At 54.3% G+C, this 21,019-nt stretch overlaps 1 protein-coding gene across 1 annotated transcript; it reads left to right on the plus strand.

The window, feature by feature from the left end:
• Positions 1-4,713: 4,713 nt before the first annotated feature.
• PIF1 (PIF1 5'-to-3' DNA helicase) lies at positions 4,714-12,399 on the plus strand. The gene is made up of 12 exons (XM_004578343.3): positions 4,714-5,765; positions 7,017-7,149; positions 7,235-7,360; positions 7,450-7,603; positions 7,748-7,862; positions 7,961-8,067; positions 8,740-8,879; positions 9,080-9,186; positions 10,859-10,946; positions 11,112-11,257; positions 11,601-11,792; positions 12,036-12,399. Exons 1-12 carry the CDS (start codon positions 5,208-5,210, stop codon positions 12,156-12,158), a joined length of 1,989 nt encoding a protein of 662 aa, XP_004578400.3. The 5' UTR covers positions 4,714-5,207; the 3' UTR covers positions 12,159-12,399.
• The last annotated feature ends 8,620 nt before the right edge of the window (positions 12,400-21,019 follow it).

Here is a 21,019-nt window from a genome sequence, read left to right on the forward strand (position 1 = left end):
TTACAGCAGGTTAACTGGGATGCGGGCATTACAAACAGTGGCTTGGCCCCAAATGTACCACAATGCCTACCCCAAAAGCTCTGTCTGCTTTGGGGGCCCAGCGCAGTAGCCTAGCGGCTAAAGTCCTTGCCTTGAACATGCCAGCATCCCATATGGACGCCGGTTCTAATCCCGGCAGTTCCTATTCCCATTCAGCTCCCTGCTTGTGGCCCGGGAAAGCAGTCGAGGACGGCTCAAAGCCTTGGGACCCTGCACCTGCTTGGAAGACCTGGAAGAAACCCCTGGCTCCGGGCTTTGAGTCAGCTCACTTCCGGCCATTGTGGTCACTTGGGGAGTGAATCATCGGATGAAGATCTTCCTCTCTGTCTCTCCTCCTCTCTGTATATCTGACTTGGCAATAACAATAAAATGAATCATTTAAAAAAAAGTGAGAGAAACTCTGCCCATCAAGCTGTAAGATAAGGGAACAAATACTCTCTGCTGTTCAGCTCCTCTAAGAAACTGTCCTCAGATGCTTGGGGATGCAAAAGGGGAAGTAACTAGGGGATAAAAACTTGCAGGAAAAGGCTCCAGTTAGACAAACAATACTCAATATTAATGGCATTGTCATTATTAATGAGGCGGGGATTGGCCTGAGAACTCCCAGTGAGAGACAGCAGACAAGGCGTACAGGGGTTCCCAAGAAAAATAGCTCTTAATAAAGAAATCTGCCAGTTCTGGCACCATGGCTCCATGGCTAAATCCTCACCTTGCAAACGCCAGCATCCCATATGGGCACTGGTTCATGCCCTGGCTGCTCCACTTCCCATCCAGCTCCCTGCTTGTGGCCTGGGAAAGCAGTGGAGGATGGCCCAAAGCCCTGGGATCCTGCACCCATGTGGGAAGCCAGGCAGAAGCCCCTGGCTCAGGGCATCGGATCGGCTCAGCTCCGACTGTTGCAACCATTTCAGCAGCAAACCAGCTGATGGAAGACCTTTTTCTCTGTCTCTCTTTCTCTGTAAATCTGCCTTTTCGATAAAAATAAAATAAGTCTTTTAAAACAATGTAAAAAGCTGCAGCCCCGGTGAAGCAGAGTGGCGTCCCTCTCCGAACCAACCTCAAGGCGACAGCAGTGAGCAGAGCACCGCGCGGAGCCGGGAACCGCTTCGGGCCGTAAGGCAGGAAGTCGGCCCCACCCGCGAGGACTCCTGCGGGCTCCGCCTCTCTCCCCCACCGACCAATCAGGATTCAGCTGGCTGCGCCGGCGCGCTGGTGGGAGGAGACCCAGGACCGTTAGCCAGGCGGCACGGTGCACTGAGGCTTTGGGTTCCATTCCCCACAAGGGGGCTAGTTGTGGTCCATGCAGAAGGCTGAGTGGACGTACATGCACCTTCGTAAAAAGTTTGGTGGTTGGGGGTGCCGAGCGCGATGGCTCAATGGCTAAATCTTCACCTTGCAAGCGCCAGGATCCCATTTAGACGCCGGTTCGTGTCCTGGCTGTTCCACTTCCCATGCAGCTCCCTGCTTATCGCCTGGGAAAGCAGTAAAGGATGACCCAAAACCCTGGACCCTAGACCCACGTGGCAGACCTGGAAGAGGCTTCTGGCCCCTGGCTTTGAATCTGCTCAGCTACTGCCATTGCAGCCACTTGGGGCGGGAACCAACAGATGGAAGACTTCTTTTTGTTTTAGGATTACCCTTGTAGGGCCTGGCATGGTAGCCTAGCAGCTAAAGTCCTCCCCTTGCGCACATCGGGATCCCATATGGGCACTGGTTCTAATCCGGGCAGCCCCACTTTCCATCCAGCTCCCTGCTTGTGACCTGGGAAAGTAGTCGAGGATAGCCCAAAGCCTTGGGACCCTGCACCTGCACGAGGGAACTGGACAAACTGGCTCCTGGCGTCGGATCGGCTCAGCTCTGGCTGTTGTGGCCACTTGGGGAGTGAATCATCGGAAGGAAGATCTTCTCTGTTTTCCCAGGCCACAAGCAGGGAGCTGGAAGGGAAGTGGAGCTGCCGGGATTAGAACCGGTGCCCATATGGGATGCTGGCACGTTCAAGACGAGGACTTTAGCCACTAGGCCACAGCGCCGGGCCCTATATAGGTTCTAATGTTGCCAATACACTTGGTCTTAGTTAGCCAAGAGGCTGAGAAGCTATTAATGTTGACTATATAATGTTGATTCTTTTAATCTAAATTTTTTTAGAAGAAAAATGAACAGTTATATGCTGGGAGCACAATGAAACATTTTGTGTATTGTTCTAAAGCAAAGAATGGGATTACTGCTAATTTCAAATCAGCATGTGCCATCTTTTGCTGCTTTTATGGGATGCCCCTTTGGGATTTGCACATTGAAGGCAGAAGCTTTACCTGCTACTCCACACTGTGGGTTCCATCCCATTTGACTCTTTTATGCTTAAATTTGTATTTATTTTTATATAAATGTATAAATATATATATATTTATCTATGTATTTATTTGAAAGAATTACAGAGAGAATGTTTCATCTGCTAGCCTCCTCTGCAAGTGACCACAATGACCAGAGCTGGGCTGAGCCAGGAGCTTCTTCCAGATCTTCCAAGTGAACCCAGGAGCCCAAAAACTTGTATCATCTTCCGCTGCTTCCTTAGGTCCATTAGCAGGGGGCTGGGTAAGAAGCGGAGCAGCCAGAACTCATAACAGTTTCCATGTGGGAGACTGGTGTCACAGGCAGCAGCTTTAACTGCTACACAACAGAACCAGTCCCAGATCTATCTTTTAAATGATTTAATTTCTATATTCTGAATGCCACTGACATAGTCAATAACATGGAGCCTGTACAATGTTTGTTGGGAGTGTTTAGGCTAAAAACATTGTATTCAATCGGTCTACTTAGTTCTAAACTTATTTTTGATTTTTTGAAAAACAAATTCTGGGCATGGCGCGGTAGCCTAGTGCATAAAGACCTCACCCTGCATGCATTGGGGTCCCATATGGGCACTGGTTCTAATCCTGGCAGCCCCACTTCCCATCCAGCTCCCTGCTTGTGGCCTGGGAAAGCAGTTGAGGATGACCCAAAGCCTTGGGTCCCTGCACCGGTGTGAGAGACCTACAAGAGTCTCTAGGTTCCTGGCTTTGGATTGGCTCAGCTCTAGCCATTGTGACCACATGGGGAGTGCATCAATGAATGGAAAAATCTTCCTCTCTGTCTCTCTTGCTCTCTGTGTATTTGACTTTCCAATAAAAGTAAAGTAAATCTTTAAAAATAAAAGAAAAGTGGGCCTGGCGGCGTGGCCTAGCGGCTGAAGTCCTCGCCTTGAACGCACCGGGATCCCATATGGGCGCCGGTTCTGGTCCCGGCAGCTCCACTTCCCATCCAGCTCCCTGCTTGTGGCCTGGGAAAACCGTTGAGGACGGCCCAGAGCATTGGCCCCTGCACCCACGGGGGAGACCCGGAAGAGATTCCTGGTTCCCTGCTTCGGATCGGCACAGCACAGGCCGTTGTGGTCACTTGGGGAGTGAATCATCGGACGGAAGATCTTCCTCTCTGTCTCTCCTCTCTGTATATCTGACTTTGTAATAGAAGTAAATAAATCTTTAAAAAATAAAAAATAGAAGAAAAGCAAATAAATTCTTTTTTTTTTTTTTTTTTTTTAAAGATTTATTTTATTTTTATTACAAAGTCAGACATACTGAGAGGAGGAGAGATAGAGAGGAAGTGGAGCTGCCGGGATTAGAACCAGCGGCCACATGGGATCAAGGCGAGGACCTTAGCCACTAAGCCACGCTGCCGAGCCCCAGCAAATAAATTCTTAGGGCCGTATGTTGGTGCACTGAATTAAGCCAGGCCAACTGTGTCCCCATCTTATGTGAGCCGTGGTTGGAATACCAGCTGCTCCACTTCTGATCTAGCTCCTTGCTAACGCACCTGGGAAGGCAGCAAAACGGCCCAAGTGTTTGGGCCCCTGCATCTGTGTGGGAGACCCATGTGGAGTTGGCGGATCCTGGCTTCCATTGGCCCCACTGCAGCCATTTGCAAAGGAGTGAGTATAGTGGATGGAAAATTTCTGTCTCGCCCTCTTAAATAAATAAATTTTCTGGCCATCCAGTGCAACAAGAGAAATAAGAATTTCCTGAGGAGAGCCTCTCAGGTCCTTTCCTTGAGTCCTGTATGCAGCTGGGTCTGAGTTCCTCACACAGGGCTCAGCCTGATCCACCCTTACAAAAGGCAAGCAAGAGAGGAAAGAATGGGGTAAGCCGGCTCAGGAGTGGACAACGGTGTGAGTGGAAACGGGGGTGTGCCGGGCCAGACGGAGGCAGCTCTTCCTTGGGGACCAATCCACGCGCCGTGTGGGCATCAGCTGGACAGCCAGGGTGGGTGACGGACGCCCCCTCGTCTGCTGCTTCGTGTCTGCCCAAAGCCCCGTCCTCCTCTGCTGTGCAATTGGTAAAGCCCAGGCGGAGGGACCCAACTGAAGGCACACCCATCGCCACGCCCCTGACTGTGACTGGCTGGAGCATTTAAAGCCCCGGCCGGTGATAGGGCGATTTTTAAAATCCTCACTGTTTGAAAGTTTCGCTCCAGGCTCCAGTCTCCCTGGCCGACTCGGATCAGCGTGTTCCTTTGCGTACCGGCACTAGTGAGTGTCTCCCCCGAGCCTGGTTCCCCTGGGGGGGGGGGGGGGTCCCCTGCTGGGTGGGTCAGCTGGGAGGACAGTTCTCCCGGCAAACACGCACCCAAGCCACCCGATCGCCACCTCGGGAGCTAGGACATCACCCCGGCCTGGACTCCCTCCTCCCCCCTGGCTATTCCACTCTGGTCACGAGGCAGCCGGCCTGGCTGTGTTTTAACCAACGAGCGCCTGGGGGACAGACCGAGGGCGCTCAGAACCTGTCAGGCCCTTTCGCATACTCCTGGGTGCATCCCTCTGTCTCCTTGGGGGTTGGAGGACGGTGGGAGGTTCTGGCGTTCTTGCAGTCGGGCTTGCTCTCTGCGCACCCCCTTGTAGGTCATCGAAGCTCCCCAGCCCTGGAGGCACCCCACGCTGCTGTTCAGCCGCAGCTCCGCATATTGTGCAGCCGATTTCATTTCTCAGAACATCTTTTCGGTGAACCCCCAGACCTTTGGCCGTCTCAGGAGAGCCTCCGTAACCCAGAGTGGCCTTGCTCCCCGTCCCGCACCCTCCTCCCCGAAAGCCCCCGCGACCCCCGCGCTCGGGTCTCTCCGCAACCCAGCGAAAGGCGGAGGTGATGCTCTCGGACACCCCAACGGTGGCTGCCGGATGCAACGACGCGGAGTTGCGGTGCCGGGTAGCGGTGGAGGAGCTGAGCCCAGGCGGCCAGCCCCGCAAACGCCAGGCTCTGCGCACCGCGGAGCTGAGCCTGGGACGTAACGAGCGCCGAGAGCTCATGCTGCGCCTGCAGGCTCCGGGGCCCGCGGGGCGGCCACGCTGCTTCCCGCTGCGCGCCGCGCGCCTCTTCACGCGCTTCGCCGCCTCCGGGCGCTCCACGTTGCGACTGCCAGCTGCCTGCGCCCCGCGCCCGGGCGCCGTGCAGCTGCTGCTCTCGGACTGTCCACCCGAGCGCCTGCGCCGCTTCCTGCGCACGCTGCGCCTCAAGCTGGCCGCCGCCCCCGGACCCGGACCTCCCTCTGCCCGCGCGCAGCTGCTCGGACCGCGGTCCCGCGACTTTGTCACCGTCAGTCCGGTGCAGCCGGAGGAGCTGCAGCGCGTGGCGGCGTCCCGGGCTCCCAACACCAAGCTCGTGAAACAGCCCTCGGAATCGGGCGAAGGCGGGGCGTCCAGCACGGTGAGTGTGTGTACTGCCCTCTGAATGCAAGGCTCACCGTGTGTGTGTGTGTGTGTGTGTGTGTGTGTGTGTGTGTGTGTGTGTGTGTGTCTCCCCGTCCCGGGAAATCTGGGTGTGACAAGGATGTGGGAATTGAGCCTACTAGTGGGAAAGAGCGCAAGGAAGGAGATGCAGGCCACGAGAACGTGGAGAATCGCCACTTTGGGATTTTTAGCATGACATCAAGTGGACATTCCCATCTCCGAGTACGGATGTAGTTCGGCAGCTGGGAGCAGTGTGTGTCCACCCTCCCCTCTCCGACCCGCAAAGATAAAGCAGAAAAGGGAAAGGGAAATTGGAAGCATTTGCACCACCTACCTTTTCCCACACCTCGACCCTCCTCATCCTATGCAGTGGTCCTCAGGGGCCCTGCATTCTTGCCAACTATGTAAATAACAACAACAAAAAAAATTTTAATGGGGAAGTGAAGGGACCCTGGAAAGACTCAAGAAAAGCAGGAGAGTGCAGGCCAGGAAGAGATAGGCCTTAACTAGAAATGAGGGGGTGAGCAGTGCCAGGGCGGCCAGCATCCAATCAGGGCAGCAGGGGAGAGAATGACAGTATCTCCAATACGACAGATGGATTCGGGACTACAAGGGGTGTTGGAGACCAAGCTGATGAGAACATGGGACAAGAAGAGGGCTTGGCTAGGCAGGATTGGGCTTGAGTGGTTCTGTTGTTTTGGATATTATTTACTTACGTGAAAGGCAGAGTTACAGACAAGGAGAGACACAAATTTTCCATCTGGTTCACTTCCTAAGGAACTTGATCCAGTCTCCAAAGGGGGTGCAGGAGGCCAAGCATGCAGGCCATCCTCCATTGCTCTCCCAGGAACATTGGCAGGGAGCTTTAGCAAAAGTGGAGCAGTCAGGACTCCGACCAGCAACCATGTTGGTGGCTTAACCTGATTTGTCCCAGTGTTGGGCCCCCGGCTTGAGTGTTTTGAGATGACAGGGACAGAGCTGAACCAGAAAGAGAAGTGAGAAGGAAAGTTGGGTGGCAGGACAAGAAGGGTTAGGGAGCCTGAGGAGGGAGCTGACGGAGGATGCAGACGTGCTCAGTGGATCTTCGGGGCCCAGGGGTTGCTACTCGGTGAACCAGAGTAACCCAAGAGTTCCAAGATGGACAAAGGGCTAATAGGCCTGCGATCCACACAGGCCCAGAAGGGAGGGGGGACTTCAGGAGGGCCCTAATTTAGGCCTGTCTCCCCAGGAAACCCCAAAGTGGCCCCTGCCTGTGAAGAAGCTGCACCTGCCCCCTGCCAAGCCACAGCTTTCCGAGGAGCAGGCCGCCGTGCTGGCAGCTGTGCTCAAAGGCCATAGTATCTTCTTCACGGGCAGTGCAGGTAGTAGCAGGGGCCCAACACTGGAGCGGTGGTGAGCCGGACCAGCTGGAGGGACAGGCAGTCCTGATCTTGCTCCCTGACACAGGCACAGGGAAGTCGTACCTGCTGAAGCGCATCCTGGGCTCCCTGCCCCCGACAGGCACCGTGGCCACGGCCAGCACCGGGGTGGCAGCCTGCCATATCGGGGGAACCACCCTCCATGCCTTTGCAGGTGAGTGGGGAGACCAAGTCCGGGTGAGAGGCAGGGAGAATGGGAGGCTGGGGTCTCTGCTGCCTGGGCTAAAAAAATGTCCCCTGCAGGTATTGGCTCTGGCCAAGCTCCCCTGGCCCAGTGTGTGGCCCTGGCCCAGCGGCCAGGGGTGCGGCAAGGCTGGCTGAGCTGCCAACGGCTGGTCATTGATGAGGTCTCCATGGTGGAGGCGGACCTGTTTGACAAGCTGGAGGCTGTGGCCAGGTCAGTCTGTATGCAGCCAGTCAGGAAGGCAGGGCCGGGGGGTGGAAGGAGTGGTGATGATGGTGGTGGTGGTGCCGGCAGTGGGCAGAGGGGGTCTGGATCTCGCCCACCCCAGTCCCTAAATCCCCCGGGGCTTCCTGGCAGAGCTGTGCGGAAACAGGACAAGCCATTTGGAGGAATCCAGCTCATCATCTGTGGAGACTTCCTGCAGCTCCCACCAGTGACCAAGGGCTCCCAGGCCCCACGCTTCTGTTTCCAGGTACCACTTGCTCCCCGGGCCTGCCCAGCCCTTCCCCTCATCAGACAGATGCCACTCAAGCCAAATCTGACCCACCCTCCCAATCCTGTCCCCAACAGGCCAAAAGCTGGAGGCGCTGTGTGCCCGTGACCCTGGAACTGACGGAGGTGTGGAGGCAGACAGACCAGGCCTTCATTTCCCTGCTGCAGGCCGTGAGGCTGGGCAGGTGAGCCGCAGGAAGAGACGAGGCCATGGGACAGGAATACAGGCCTGGGCTGTATTGTCCCTGTTGGACCCAGGGATCCAGGGAGAGGGGTCAGAGAGGAGAGGTGTTCCAGAACAAGAATGGTACAGGCAGAGGCTGGGACCCCGCGCAACCCAGGCAGGCTGTGGTCAGGAGAGGGGTGGCCCCCAAGGAAGTGATTGCAGAAAACCAGCTCCTTTCAGAGTTGGCACAGAGTACGGCTCAGGGAAGCAAAGATGGGCTAATGGACAGTGCGTGTCCCTGGAGGAAGTTTGAGACTGGGGAAAGAGAACCCCTGGCCTTCGGCAGTAGGCAGGTGACAAGAATATGTCCCAGAGTGATGTGAGCTCAGGGTGGCCAGCGTTGCATCCCCATCTGCCCCTGGGCTGGTCTTCCAAATCTTTGGCCTCTGACTCCAGCCTCTGCAGGAGCATACTGGGGTGGCTGGGAGGCCTGTTCCCACTCCCCACCGCAGCCTCAGTCTCTCTATGTCAAAAACAGATCGGCCAGCCTGCGGCCCAGCACATCCCCTCCCAAGGCCTGGCCCACAGCCTGCTGCTTGGGCCCTGCTTCCTCCACCGCCCCTTCCCTTCCTCCCTCCCACTTTCCCTGGTATTCAGGTGGGACCCTGTCCTGACAGCCCAGCCCCCACAGGTGCTCCGACGTAGTGACCCGCCAGCTGCGGGCCACAGCCACCCACAAGGTGGGGCGGGATGGGATTGTGGCCACGAGATTGTGCACGCACCAGGATGACGTAGCCCTCACCAATGAGAAGCGGCTGCAGGAGCTGCCAGGTGAGCTGCGAGCCGAGGCTGGGCATGCCCATTAGGCAGCCCCGACACAACCTCTGTGCCCATGGAGGCTCTTAGGTTCCTAGGAGTCACCATGGCTCTGAGAGATGCGATGAGCTGATTTGCAGTCCCATCTCTTTGGTGGTTTTGGGAACAGAACCACAAGGCAGTGATGTGGGATCTGTTTCTGCAACTCTTTCCAGGGGAGATGCACAGCTTTGAGGCTCTGGACAGTGACCCTGAACTTGCCCACATCCTGGATGCCCAGTGTCCTGTCAGCCGGCTTCTTCAGCTGAAGCTGGGGGCCCAGGTAGGTAGGAAGCAGGAACTACACCCTGGGAGCCTGGGCCTCCCTGGGCTTGCGTCCTCTGCCCAGGCCAGCCTGCTGCCCGCAGGTCGAGTTGTGACCACACCACCCTCCTGGCTTTCTTCTGGCCATTTCTTCCTGCCGCTGCACCTTTCCAAGTGCTGCCTTGGTCGAGTCCCTTTCCCTTGATCACGTTCAGTTCCCTCATCCCCCCCTCTCTTTTTTTGAGGATTTATCTTATTTATTTGAAAGGCAAAGTCACAGAGAGAGGAAGAGACAAAGATCTGCTGGTTCACTCCCTAAATGGCTGAAACTGCAAAGAGCCAGGAGCTTCTTTTGTTATTATGATTTATTTATTTTTATTGGAAAGGCAGATACAAAGAGAAAGATCTTCCATCTGCTGATTCACTTCTGAAGAGGCCGCAACAGCCAGAACTAAGCAGATCCAAAGCCAGGAGCTTCTTCCAGATCTACCACATGGGTGCAGGGTCCCAAGGCTTTGGGCTGTCCTCCACTGCTTTCCCAGGCCACAGTTGGGGAGCTGGATGGGAAGTGGAGCAGCTGGGACACAAAGCAGCACCTATATACATTGGTTCCCAGTGGGTACAAGGCGAGGACTTTAGCCATTAGGTAACCGCACCAGGCCCCCAGGAGTTTCTTTTGGGTCTCCCACATGGGTATAGGGACCAAATAACTTGGGCCATCTTCCGCTGTTTTCCTAGACCATAGGCAGGGAGCTGGATCGGAGGTGCAGCAGCTGGGACTCAAACCTACACGCATGTGGGTGGGATGTGAGTGTCATAGATGGAGGCTTATCATACTCTGCCACAATGACGCTCCTCTCCTCCCACCACTGCAATCTCTAAAATGGGCAGGAGGAGGAAGTGTTTACAGCTGTGAAGATACTGTTTGGGATGCCTGCATCCTACATTCAGTTCCTGATTCTAGTCCCCCCGCTGCACTTCCAACTCCAGCTTCTACCTGGGAGGCAGCAGGGCTGGGCCAAGTCCTTGGTTCCCTGCCATTCATGTAGGTTACCTAGATGGAGTGCCTGGGTCCTGTTTGGGTCTGGCCCAGCCCTGACTGCGGGGAACATTTGCAGAGTGAAGCAGAAGGTGGAAGATCTCTTCATTTTCCCTCTCTTTCTCTCCCCATCTCTCTGTCTCTGTCTCTCCACTTTTCAAATAAACAAAACCTAAAAAAAAAAAAAAAAAAAAAAAACTGAGTGGGAATTGCAGGCAGCATAGTGTGGCTGGGGGCAGGGAGAAGGTAGGACTAGATCACATTATTATTATTATTATTATTTTTAGATTTATTTTATTTTTATTACAAAGTCAGACATACCGAGAGGAGGAGAGACAGAGAGGAAGTGGAGCTGCCGGGACTAGAACCAGCGGCCATATGGGATCAAGGCGAGGACCTCAGCCACTAGGCCACACTGCCTAGCCCGATCACATTATTTTCAAGTCCCTGTGTTTTGTGTCACCCTACTGATCGATCTGAGCACTTCCTTTTGGGACAAACTGAACCCATCATTGCCCTGGAAACTAAGGCAGCTTTCCCCAACCCATGGACAACAGAGCTAAGGGCTGGGACTCAGTACCCTCCATGACAGCCCCCTCCCTCAGCCACTGCTGGGCCCCTGTCCAGTCCGCCCCTCTGCTCTCCCTGGCAGGTGATGCTGGTGAAGAACTTGGCTGTGTCCCGAGGCCTGGTGAATGGTGCCCGGGGTGTGGTTGTTGGGTTCCCAGATGAAGGGAGAGGTGAGTGATGGTAGAAAGGAATGGTCCTGCTGCTGGAGTTTGCAGCAAGACCCTGGGGCGCCTAAGGGGAGAAAACAACCAGGAGGGGAAGCCCCAAAGGCCCCTGCCCCCACTTCTCAGCCACAAGCAGCACTGAGACCTCCGCCCTCTTCCTGCCGTTCACAGGGCTGCCCCAGGTGCGGTTCCTGTGCGGGGTCACTGAGGTCATCCGTGCAGACCGCTGGACAGTGCATGCCACCGGGGGCCAGATCCTCAGCCGGAAGCAGCTGCCCCTCCAGCTGGCCTGGGCACTGTCCATCCACAAGAGCCAGGTGAATGCCAGTGCTGCAGGCAGGACTGGACCAGCAGCTGGGGGACAGGGAGGAAGCGATACATCTGAGAGGGAGGGGGCCGGGGATGCTGAGGCTTTGGGAGGCTAAACTTATGCAGGGCAGGAATCAATTCAACCTTCCGTTAGTAAGTGGCAGAGGCAGGATCTGCACCTGCCTGACCACGCCATCCCTCAACTGGGATTCCAGTCTGTCTCCTGCCCCTCTCCTCCCACACTGCCTGTGCCTCAAGGCTGTCTGGGCTGAGCAAGGAGATCCAGGGCTGGCTCTGGAGTGCCAAGAACTGTGGACTGAGCTGGCCCCGTCTCTGTGCCTCTGTCTGCAGGGCATGTCCCTGGACTGTGTGGAGATCTCCCTGGGCCGCGTGTTTGCCCCTGGCCAAGCATACGTGGCCCTGTCCCGGGCCCGCAACCTGCAGGGCCTGCGCGTGCTGGACTTCGACCCCATGGTGGTTCGCTGTGATCCTCGTGTGCTCCGCTTCTATGCCACCCTGCGGCAGGGTCAGGGTCTCAGGCCGGTAAGTGTCACCTTTGACTGGCCGAGTGGAGCTGGAACAAAGGGAAGGCCCAGGAGGACCTTGGCCCCAGAGCGGGGGGTGCGCAGAAAAGACAGAGGAGGGAGGACGGGGGAGGGAACCAGAGCCCTCACTGAATTTCCTGGGGGGCATGCGGCAGCCAGAGGATAGTTGACACTGCTGTCCCCAGACCAGGGCCCTGAGAACAGCGCGATCTCATGCTTAGGTTTCTCTGGCTCTGTGCAGGAGTTCCCAAGTGATGACGAGGCCACTTCTGATCAGGAGAACGCAGACCCAAACTCTGAGCCTCGGCGGCCAAGACAAGACCAAGTAAAAGGGAAGGAGGCAGTGACCCCGCCTCCTCCATGAGGTCCTGACAGCGTAAAGGATCCAGCAGCGCCTCAGTTTCTCCCCTAGGCAGTGGGTGAACTGTTGGCAGGGGGAGGAAGTGAGCCCTTTCTGTGCCAGGTGGGGAATGGGCCTCACACAACACCAAATGTCACAGGACGAAGCTCTTCCCAAGTGCCGGACATGGAGCTGCTGAGTCCCAATGGCCACTCACTCCCTTGTGACTGCAGAGGAACAAGCAGAGAAGCTAAGGGCCCAGAAGCAGCCTGGGGCCTCTCTGATAGGGAACCCCCGGGGGAACTCAGGTTGGGCCCCTGAAGCAAAAAAATGAGGTTGACAGTATCCTCATAGCTGGGCGCCGCTGCGCACAGCCCAGGACATCGCGTGGTTGGAGCCCAGCCTTCAGACAGTGACTGAACAGGTGTGCCTGTGGTTTAAACTACATGTGGGGGAGAAATGAAGAGGAGAAAAATGGTGTCTGGGAGCATGGAAATGGATGTTCACACGCTTATTTATTTAAGACTAATAAATCTGGGATCTGGTCCTGGCACGGTTGCCTAGTGGTTAAAGTCCTCGCCTTGAACGTTCCGGGATCCCATATGGGCCCAGGTTCTAATCCCAGCAGCTCCACTTCCCATCCAGCTCCCTGCTTGTGGCCTGGGAAAGCAGTCGAGGATGGCCCAAAGCTTTGGGACCCTGCACCAGCGTGGGAGACCTGGAGGAAGTTCCTGGCTCCTGGCTTTGGATCGGCACAGCACCAGCTGTTGTGGTCACTTGGGGAGTGAATCATTGGATGGAAGATCTTCCTCTCTGTCTCTCCTCTCTGTATATGTGACTTTCCAATAAAAATGAATAAATCTTAAAAAAAAAAAAAATCTGGGAACTGAGTAAGAAGCACACCACCTGCCTGCTTACTTGGCTCCCTGTTCCCTGTGCACCTACTTGCAGGTGTGGAGGCTGTGACGGCAGAGGTCCCAGCTCCCTTATGGGAGGCTCTGGTAGTGTTACTGGCACTTGGAAAGCTGAGTTGTTCAAGACTAGTGATGGAATGACCATAAGTCACTGTAACTAAGTGTTCAGACAACAGCATGCTATAAAATTCACACAGAAACCCAGGCTCGCCAGTGTCAGAGAATGCTTCAAGCTCTCCAGTTTCGGTCTCCCTTGGACTCCAGCTTGGAGGTTCTGATGAGAAGGTTCATCAGCAAACTCACCCGAGTATCTCTCAAAGCCTGCTAGGGTGCCAGGTACTTAGCCTTGGGGTTAAACAGCCTGTGTCCCACACCGTGGTACCCTGGCTCAGTTCCTGGCTCTGGCTCCTTACTCCAGCTTCCTGCTAATCCACTGTGCTGATGGCTCAAGGGAGTGAGTGGGCCTCTACCATCCACATGGGAGGCCTGGCCCAGCCCTGACTGATGTAACCACTTGCAGGAGTGACCCAATGAATGGAAGATCTATCTGTGTCCCTATCTGTCATTCAAAAAAAAAAAAAGGACCCACACAATGGCTCAATTGGCTATTCCTCTATCTTCAAGTGCCACGATCCCATATGGGTGCTGGTTCATGTCCTGGCTACTCCACTTCCAATCCAGTTCTTTGCTTATGACCTGGGAAAGCAGCAGAGAATGGCCCAAAGACTTAGGCCCCTACAACCATGTGGGAGACCCAGAGAAATCTCCTGATTCCTGGCTTTGGGTCAGCTCAGCTCAGCTCTGGCTGTGGTGGGCATCTAAGGAGTGAGTTAACCAACAGACGGGAGTTCTTTCTGTCTCTTCTCTCTGTAAATCTGTCTTTCCAATAAAGATAAATAAATCCCCCCCATTTTTTTTTAAATAAAATTCTCAAAAAAAGAAAAAAGGAAAGCCTGGTGGAAATTTAAGGCTCCCTGCTTGTGAGTGAAAAGTATTGTGATTCTGGGTAGTCAATCTGGGCTCTAGTATGGTGATAATAGGCACAGTAGATGTGTCTGATCAGCAAGAGTCACGGCTGCTTACAGGTGAGATGCCCAGGGTGGAGGGAGTCAGAATAATGCTAGCTGCTGGGGGACACAAAATCTGGGTGCTCCAAGGCAACCCCTGTCTGCAGAAAGCTACCCGGTGCACAGCAGGTGAGTGCTCGGGAACTATCTGGTTGTGTGTGAAGAGCAGTGACAGGCAGAGTGACAGAGAAGAGATCTTTCATCTGCTGGTTCACTCCCCAGATGGCAGCAGCAGTGAGGCCCAAGACAAGAGCCAGGACTCAATCCAGGTCTCCCACCTGGGTGACAGGGACCCACCAAGTACTTGAGTCACCTGCCCCTGCCTTTCCAGGCGCCTTTGCAGGAAGCTGGATTGGAAGTAGTAGACCCACCAGGGGCTGGCATCACTAATGATGGCTGAACCCACTGTACCATGACAGCGGCTGTCTGGGAGGGGTGGTTTCCATGTCTGGGGTTGGGGAGGTTCCATGTGCCCACAGCACAGTCCTTGTCCACGGTCTGGGTGTGAGCCCCTTGCTTCCTTTTTGTTCCATGTAACACACAGTTTGGGAAACTACGGCTCATCCTGTTTCCTAACAGCTCGGCACCTTGCTGGGATTCTTAGATGGAAAGAGCTGAAACTAAGGACAACTTTGGGCTGGAGAGGATGATGGCAGGAAGCCATGACACAGAGCAGACCACACTGAGGAACAGGGAGACTGGGACCCCTGGTGGGAACAGCCCAGTGCCCCCATGTACGCAGCAAAACTGTTCTTGTCCCGGCCCCCTGACTGCAGCCCTAGGGGCAGTCATTTTGTTGGTGGTCTCACTGGCAAGAGGCTGAATGTGCCATCCACATGTCCCAGGGACCAAAACCTGGAGATGCATTTCCCATCAGCCCCTGAGGCAGGCTGTTATAGATGTCAGGTTCCGGGTGATGATGCAATTACTTCTTTTTCTTCCACCCACCTGTTCACTTCCTGGATGGCTGTGATGGCCGGGGCTGAGTCGATCCAAACCAGGAGCCAAGAACTTCCTCCGGGTCCCCCATGTGGGTGCAGGGTCCCAAGGCCATTCTCTACTGCTTTTCTAGGTCACAAGTAGAGCAGCCAAAACACGAACTGGTGCCCATACGGAATCCCAGTGTATGCAAGACAAGGACTTAGTCATGAGGCTACTGCACTGGGCCCTGTTTAGGGGTTTTTAAGTGACAGTTATCCAATCAACTAAGAGAACACTGGTACTTGATAGGAATCATTCATTCACTCAGCTTACATTGACGCACACTACAAATTATCTAATCAGCTGTAGTGGCATGGGACACAGATACCCAATTAGTTTAAGCATCATGCACTCTAAGCTATCCAATCAGTAAGAACTGCATCCCGCCTAGTAGCGAACAACAGAACCAGGCAAACAGGTCCTTGCATGTACAGAGACCAAAGCAAGATCTCATCCTGGAATGAGATATTTCCTTACGATAAGCACCCTCACTCCCCTTTTAGGACTTTCTAAGAACCCAAGGTTATGGCAAAGGTCATTTATGGACATATACTAGAAATGTTTCAGAAGATCTAGCTTTACTGTCACCATTTTCCATTGTCTGGACTGTCACAGAGCCAGGAGTTTCCTTTGGATCTCCCACATGGCAACAGGGTCCAAAGGCTTTGGACTGTCCTCGACTGCTTTCCCAGGCCACATTCAGGGAGCTGGATGGGAAGTGGAACAGCCAGGACCTGAACCGGTGCCCATATGGGACACTGATGCTTGGAGGGGGAGGATTAGCCAATTGAGCCACTGAGCCTGGGCCAAATCTGTTCTCTTTGTAGTGTATATCCCATATTGTAGTACCTGCTTTAATTCCTGACTTCAGTTCCCTCCCCGCCCCAAGTCTAACCTCCTGGGATACATCAAGCGATGGGGCAATTAACTGGGCTCCTATTATCCGCATGGAAGACTCTGAATGCCTGGCTCCTGGCTCTGGGGTGGGAAAATAGACACTCTGACAAAGCAAACAAGGCAGGTACCACATAGGTGCTGTAAAGGTGGAGTTACTTACTCCCATTTCCAGAGGTGGTAGCTGAGGTCAGGAGGGCTACTGGTGGCAGAACTGAAACTGAACCCTCCCTTGTGAGATGTGTGGAAGGAACCCAGGGAGCCTGAGGTGGCAAGACAGGTGAGGCCCCCACTCAGCTGTTATTGGCACGATCCTGTCTTTTCCTGGGTGGTGGTGTATTTCTCTACCCCCACCTCACCACAGTCACACACCTGCAATCCTAGGAGCAGTTTGACCAGTTCCCGAAGCACCACGCACTATGTACCACCAGGTGGCGCCAAGAGGTCACAGAGTCTGTCCTCCACGACCCTGGGATCCTTTGTCTGCGGGGCTGGGGCTGGAGTGGGGCTCCTTCCCTGAGCTTCCACATTTCCCACAACAACCTAGAGAGGAGGCGGGACACAGTGCTCCAATCTCCTGATGATAGGTGACTTGGCTAAGGCCACACTCCCAGCTGGGTCTGAAATCCAAGCCCCACCTATAGGGTGGTCCTGGGTGCTTTTAAGAGGTCCTTTTTTATTTATTTGAAAGGGCAGAGTTAACGGAGAGATCTTCCATCTGTTAGTTCATTCCCCAAAATGAATGAAGTAAGGGCTGAGTAAGGCTTGAGCTAGGAGCCAGGAACTCCATCTGGGTCTCCCACATGAGTGTCAAGGGCCCAAGCACTTGAGCCACTATCCGAGGCACACTAGCCGGGAGCTGAATAGGAAACAGGGTAGCCAGGACTCCTTACCAGGAGATGTGGGTATCCTTGGCCACAGCACCTGCCCCTGCTGGCCCACCTGCTTATTATCCTGGCGGCTTCCACCATCCTCTGATGATCGCTAAGCCTGGTTTACAGAGCGGGGGTTACTTCACAGAAGGCCAATGGCCTAAGATCCCAGCCCCTTAAATGGCAGGGCCCAGATGGGCAACCAGGTGCCTGAGCCTTCTCTTGTCCCTGGAGCCCCCAAAACAGGGCCACTTTTATCACCTGCTGAGACATAAAGAGCAGGACAGGAGGGAAAGGGGGGCCTGGGGAGACCCTGAAGAGGAAGGTGGAGCCCCAAGTGCCAGACAAGCCTTGCAGGGTTAGTATGAATGTGCTAAGTATGCCAATTAAATGTGTGAGTATTACAGAAGTATGTGTTATATATGTGACAGTGAATATCTTACATAAGTGTGTGCATGTTATAGAACTATATATGTGTTATGCAAGTGTGTTAAATGTGTTATATAAGTGTAAGTGTGTACAACTTGAGTGTGTGTTATGTGTTGAGTGTGTCATCCAAGTGTGTGAGACGCAGCATCCCTCCCACGTTGGGGCTCTGTGCCCCAGTGCCCCCTGCTCCCTTCCCCCAGCTGGTGTTGGGTTCAGTAAGCAGAGCCCAGTTCACCTGGGCAGGTGCTGAGTGAGGATGGCGTCTGGTTACAGCCAGGGCTGGGAGCACAGGCAGGGGCAACCTGGGGACTAGGGGAGGGGCAGGTATCAGGAGGAAGCTCCATGTCACCCCCAGACCCTTGCTGGGGGTGACCTGTGGCTGGGCACTTGGACTCCTTGTTCCCCCTCCCCTCTTCTTCTTTTTTTAAAGATTTATTTAGTTTTTATTGCAAAGTCAGGTATACAGAGAGAGAGAAGGAGAGACAGTGAGAAAGATTTTCCGTCCAATGATTCACTCCCCAAGTAACCGCAATGGCTGGTGCTGCACCAAGCTGAAGCCAGGAGGCAGGAGCTTCCTTAAGGTCTCCCACATGATGCAGGGTCCTAAGGCTTTGGGCTGTCCTCGACTGCTTTCCCAGGCCACAAACAGGGAGCTGGATGGGAAGTGGGGCCGTCGGTATTAGAACTGGTGTCCATATGGGATCCTGGTGCACATGCAAGGTGAGGACCTTAGCCACTAGGCTATCCTTCTGTCAGACTGCCCCTGGGCAGCTGGGGAGTCCACCTCCTGTGGGCTTCATGCCTTTCTGCCATCCAAAGCGGCCTTGTCCCCCATCCCCCCCAGGCCTGCAGTCCTCCATGCCTATTTAAGGCAAATCTCATCTCCTGGTGCTGCAGGCTGGCCAGGTCTGAGCTAAGGGAAAGGGGAGGGGAGATCGGAATACCCTCTTAGGCCTTGGGGCCTCTTGGGAAAATCTTTGCCTCCCTCCTCCTCACTGAGAGGGAGCCCAATCCCAGAATACAGAGAGGGAAGAGAGAGAGAGAGGGTGTCACATGATCAACAAGGGCAGTGGGAGGGACAGGGCCCGGGGCTAGCCTCTGACCTCCCGAGAGAGGCCAAGAGACTTCCCCAAGGCCACCCGACGAGGGCAGCCTTTGGCACCCAGGCCTGCCTGCTTCCCTGCAGGTCCTCTCTCTGGGGACATTGTGGCCGTCATCAGGGGTCAGGCAGCAAAGCCTCCTGCCTCGGCCTGCATGGTTCCCAGAGAGGTCCCCACTCCCCCGCCCCCTTCCAGCTCCCCTCCTCCCTGTGCTCCACTGCCATCTCAGCACAGCCAAGCCCCATTGCAGGGCTCAAATTTAGCCCTGCACAGGACCTCCTGCAGTCCAGGGGCTCACTTCCCACCGCTGGGCCAACCAGGGGCTGGCATGCCTGGGAGGAGGCTGGTTACAGATGTGCAATGCAGCCCAGCCTCTCTGTGGCCAGGCTAGCCATTTCCCACCCAGCTCCCTGCTAATGCCCCGGGAAGGCAGCGGAGGGTGGCCTACATGCTTAGATTCTCACACCCACATGAGTGCCCCAGATAAATCCCGGCCCTAGCCTGGCCATTGCAGTCATTGCAGCCATTTTGGGGAGAACCACAGGATGGAAGATCTCTCTCTCTCTGCCTTTAAATAAATGAAATAAGTCTCTTTTTAAAATGCTGCCTGGGGAGTACCTCCCCATCCTCTTATCAGAATCTCGGGGTTTCAGCTCAGGCTTCGCTTCTGATTCAGTTTCCTGGGAACACGCATCAGGGGAGGGAGCAGGCAGTGAGGCCCTGCTGCCCATGTGGGAAATGCAGATGGAGTTCTGAGCTTCTGGCTAGCCACCGTCCTTGTCCTGGTTGGTGTAGACTTTCTGGAAGTGAACCAGAGGATGAGAGGGCCAGCTTTGTGGCACAGCAAGCTAAGCGCATACTTACAATACTTGTATCCTGTATGCGAGTGCCACTTTGAGGTTTTGAGTTCTGGCTGCTCCCCCACCACCCATTTTTTCTATTTTTTAAAGATTTATTTATTTTTTTAATTTTAAAAAATTTATTTTATTATTTTTTAAAAAAGATCTATTTATTTCATTACAAAGTCAGATAGACAGAGAGGAAGATCCTCCGTCTGATGATTCACTCCCCAAGTGAGCAGCAACGGCTGGTGCTGCGCCGATCCGAAGCTGGGAACCAGGAACCTCTTCTGGGTCTCCCACACGGGTGCAGGGTGCCAATGCATTGGGCCATCCTCAACTGCTTTCCCAGGCCACAGGCAGGGAGCTGGATGGGAAGTGGAGCTGCCGGGACCAGAACAGAATAAATGAGATCTTTTAAAAATATTTTAAGTTCTGGTTGCTCCACTTTTAATCCAGCTCCCTCCTAGTGTGTCTGGGCAAGCAGCAGAGGATGGCCAAGTGCGTGGGCCGTGTCACACATGTGGGAGACAGAGGATGTTCCTGGCTCCTGGCTTCAACCTGGCCCAGTCCTGGCTGAAGCAGCCATTTGGGGAGTGAGTCAGCATACGTAAGATCTAGGTTTCTCCCTCACTCTGCTTCTCAAAATAAATAAAATGTTTTATAATCCCTTTTAAAATAAATAAAATAAAAAACCCTCTGCCAAAAAGCAGAGGTTTGGAATAGGAGTTGCCCGCTTTCTAGTTAGTGCGTGTGGACCTTGATGTTCACAAGGCTGCTTTTCACCCTTCAGTTCTGTGTGTTTCGACGGCTGCCCGTGGCTAGGACCGGACCCACGCAAGGACTGCCTCTGCTATGGGGAATTTCATGTAAAAAGATAAAGGCAGCCTTGGTTCTTATCTCACACCAAAAAAAGAGTTTTCTTGTGGACAATTTCAGCGATCAAAGTGAGATTTATTAAAGACAGATACCTCTAGCTGCAGCATGCGGGAGGGATTTCAAGGGAGAAGATGGTGGAAGTGGTGTCTTGTAAGCACAATTCAGGTGAGCAGGACAGGCATGAATCAACCACAGCTCTCACTCAACAAAAACCCACCAGAAGACCAGAATCGCAGTCCTGTCCAACCAGCTCAGGATAAAACAAAAAGCCATCTGGAAGGGTGTGCTGGCTAGTTTCTTTCCATTCTCATGATAAAACTAGAAAGGCAAAAGGGTGGGAGGACACTTTTGTCTTGCTAAACAAACAAACAAAAAAACACCCTCTGGGCAAGCACGCTGTAGACTTTTTTTTTAAAAAAAGATTTATTTTATTTTTATTGTAAAGTCAGATATACAGAGAGGAGGAGAGACAGAGAGGAAGATCTTCAGTCCGATGATTCACTCCCCAAGTGTCCACAACGGCTGGTGCTGTGCCAATCTGAAACCAGGATTCCTCCAAGTCTCCCACGTGGGCGCAGCTGCTGGGATTAGAACCGGCACCCATATGGGATCCCAGTGTGTTCTAGGTGAGGACTTTAGCCGGGACCCCAACCAAACTCCTTACACCTCCATCTGTCTTCCCTGAGTCCAATGGCAGTTTCCCAGAAAGCTGGATGAGCCTTGAAGGTCACTAACGGGCCAGGAAGGGGGCAAGCCTTTGAAAGCACGAACAACGTCCTGGAAGCTTGGCTCTGGCCTCTGCCCGGCATCCGGTTCTAAGGGCTGCACTGGGCCAGGGCCTGGGCCTGGAACTCATCAGCCCCACCTGTCAGCGTTCCCCCCGCAAGCATGGTTATCGCTCAGTGGCTGT

This window comes from Ochotona princeps, chromosome 6 (genome assembly GCF_030435755.1).
Source record: "Ochotona princeps isolate mOchPri1 chromosome 6, mOchPri1.hap1, whole genome shotgun sequence".
Taxonomy (NCBI): domain Eukaryota; kingdom Metazoa; phylum Chordata; class Mammalia; order Lagomorpha; family Ochotonidae; genus Ochotona; species Ochotona princeps.

Excerpts from the sequence above, each read along its gene's own strand:
- PIF1 (XM_004578343.3), top strand. The coding sequence starts at position 5,208 with ATGCTCTCGGACACCCCAACGGTGGCTGCCGGATGCAACGACGCGGAG. Across the intron at positions 8,068-8,739 it reads CAGGCCGTGAGGCTGGGCAG|GTGCTCCGACGTAGTGACCC; the intron begins GTGAGCCGCAGG and ends CAGCCCCCACAG. Across the intron at positions 11,258-11,600 it reads TGTCCATCCACAAGAGCCAG|GGCATGTCCCTGGACTGTGT; the intron begins GTGAATGCCAGT and ends CTCTGTCTGCAG.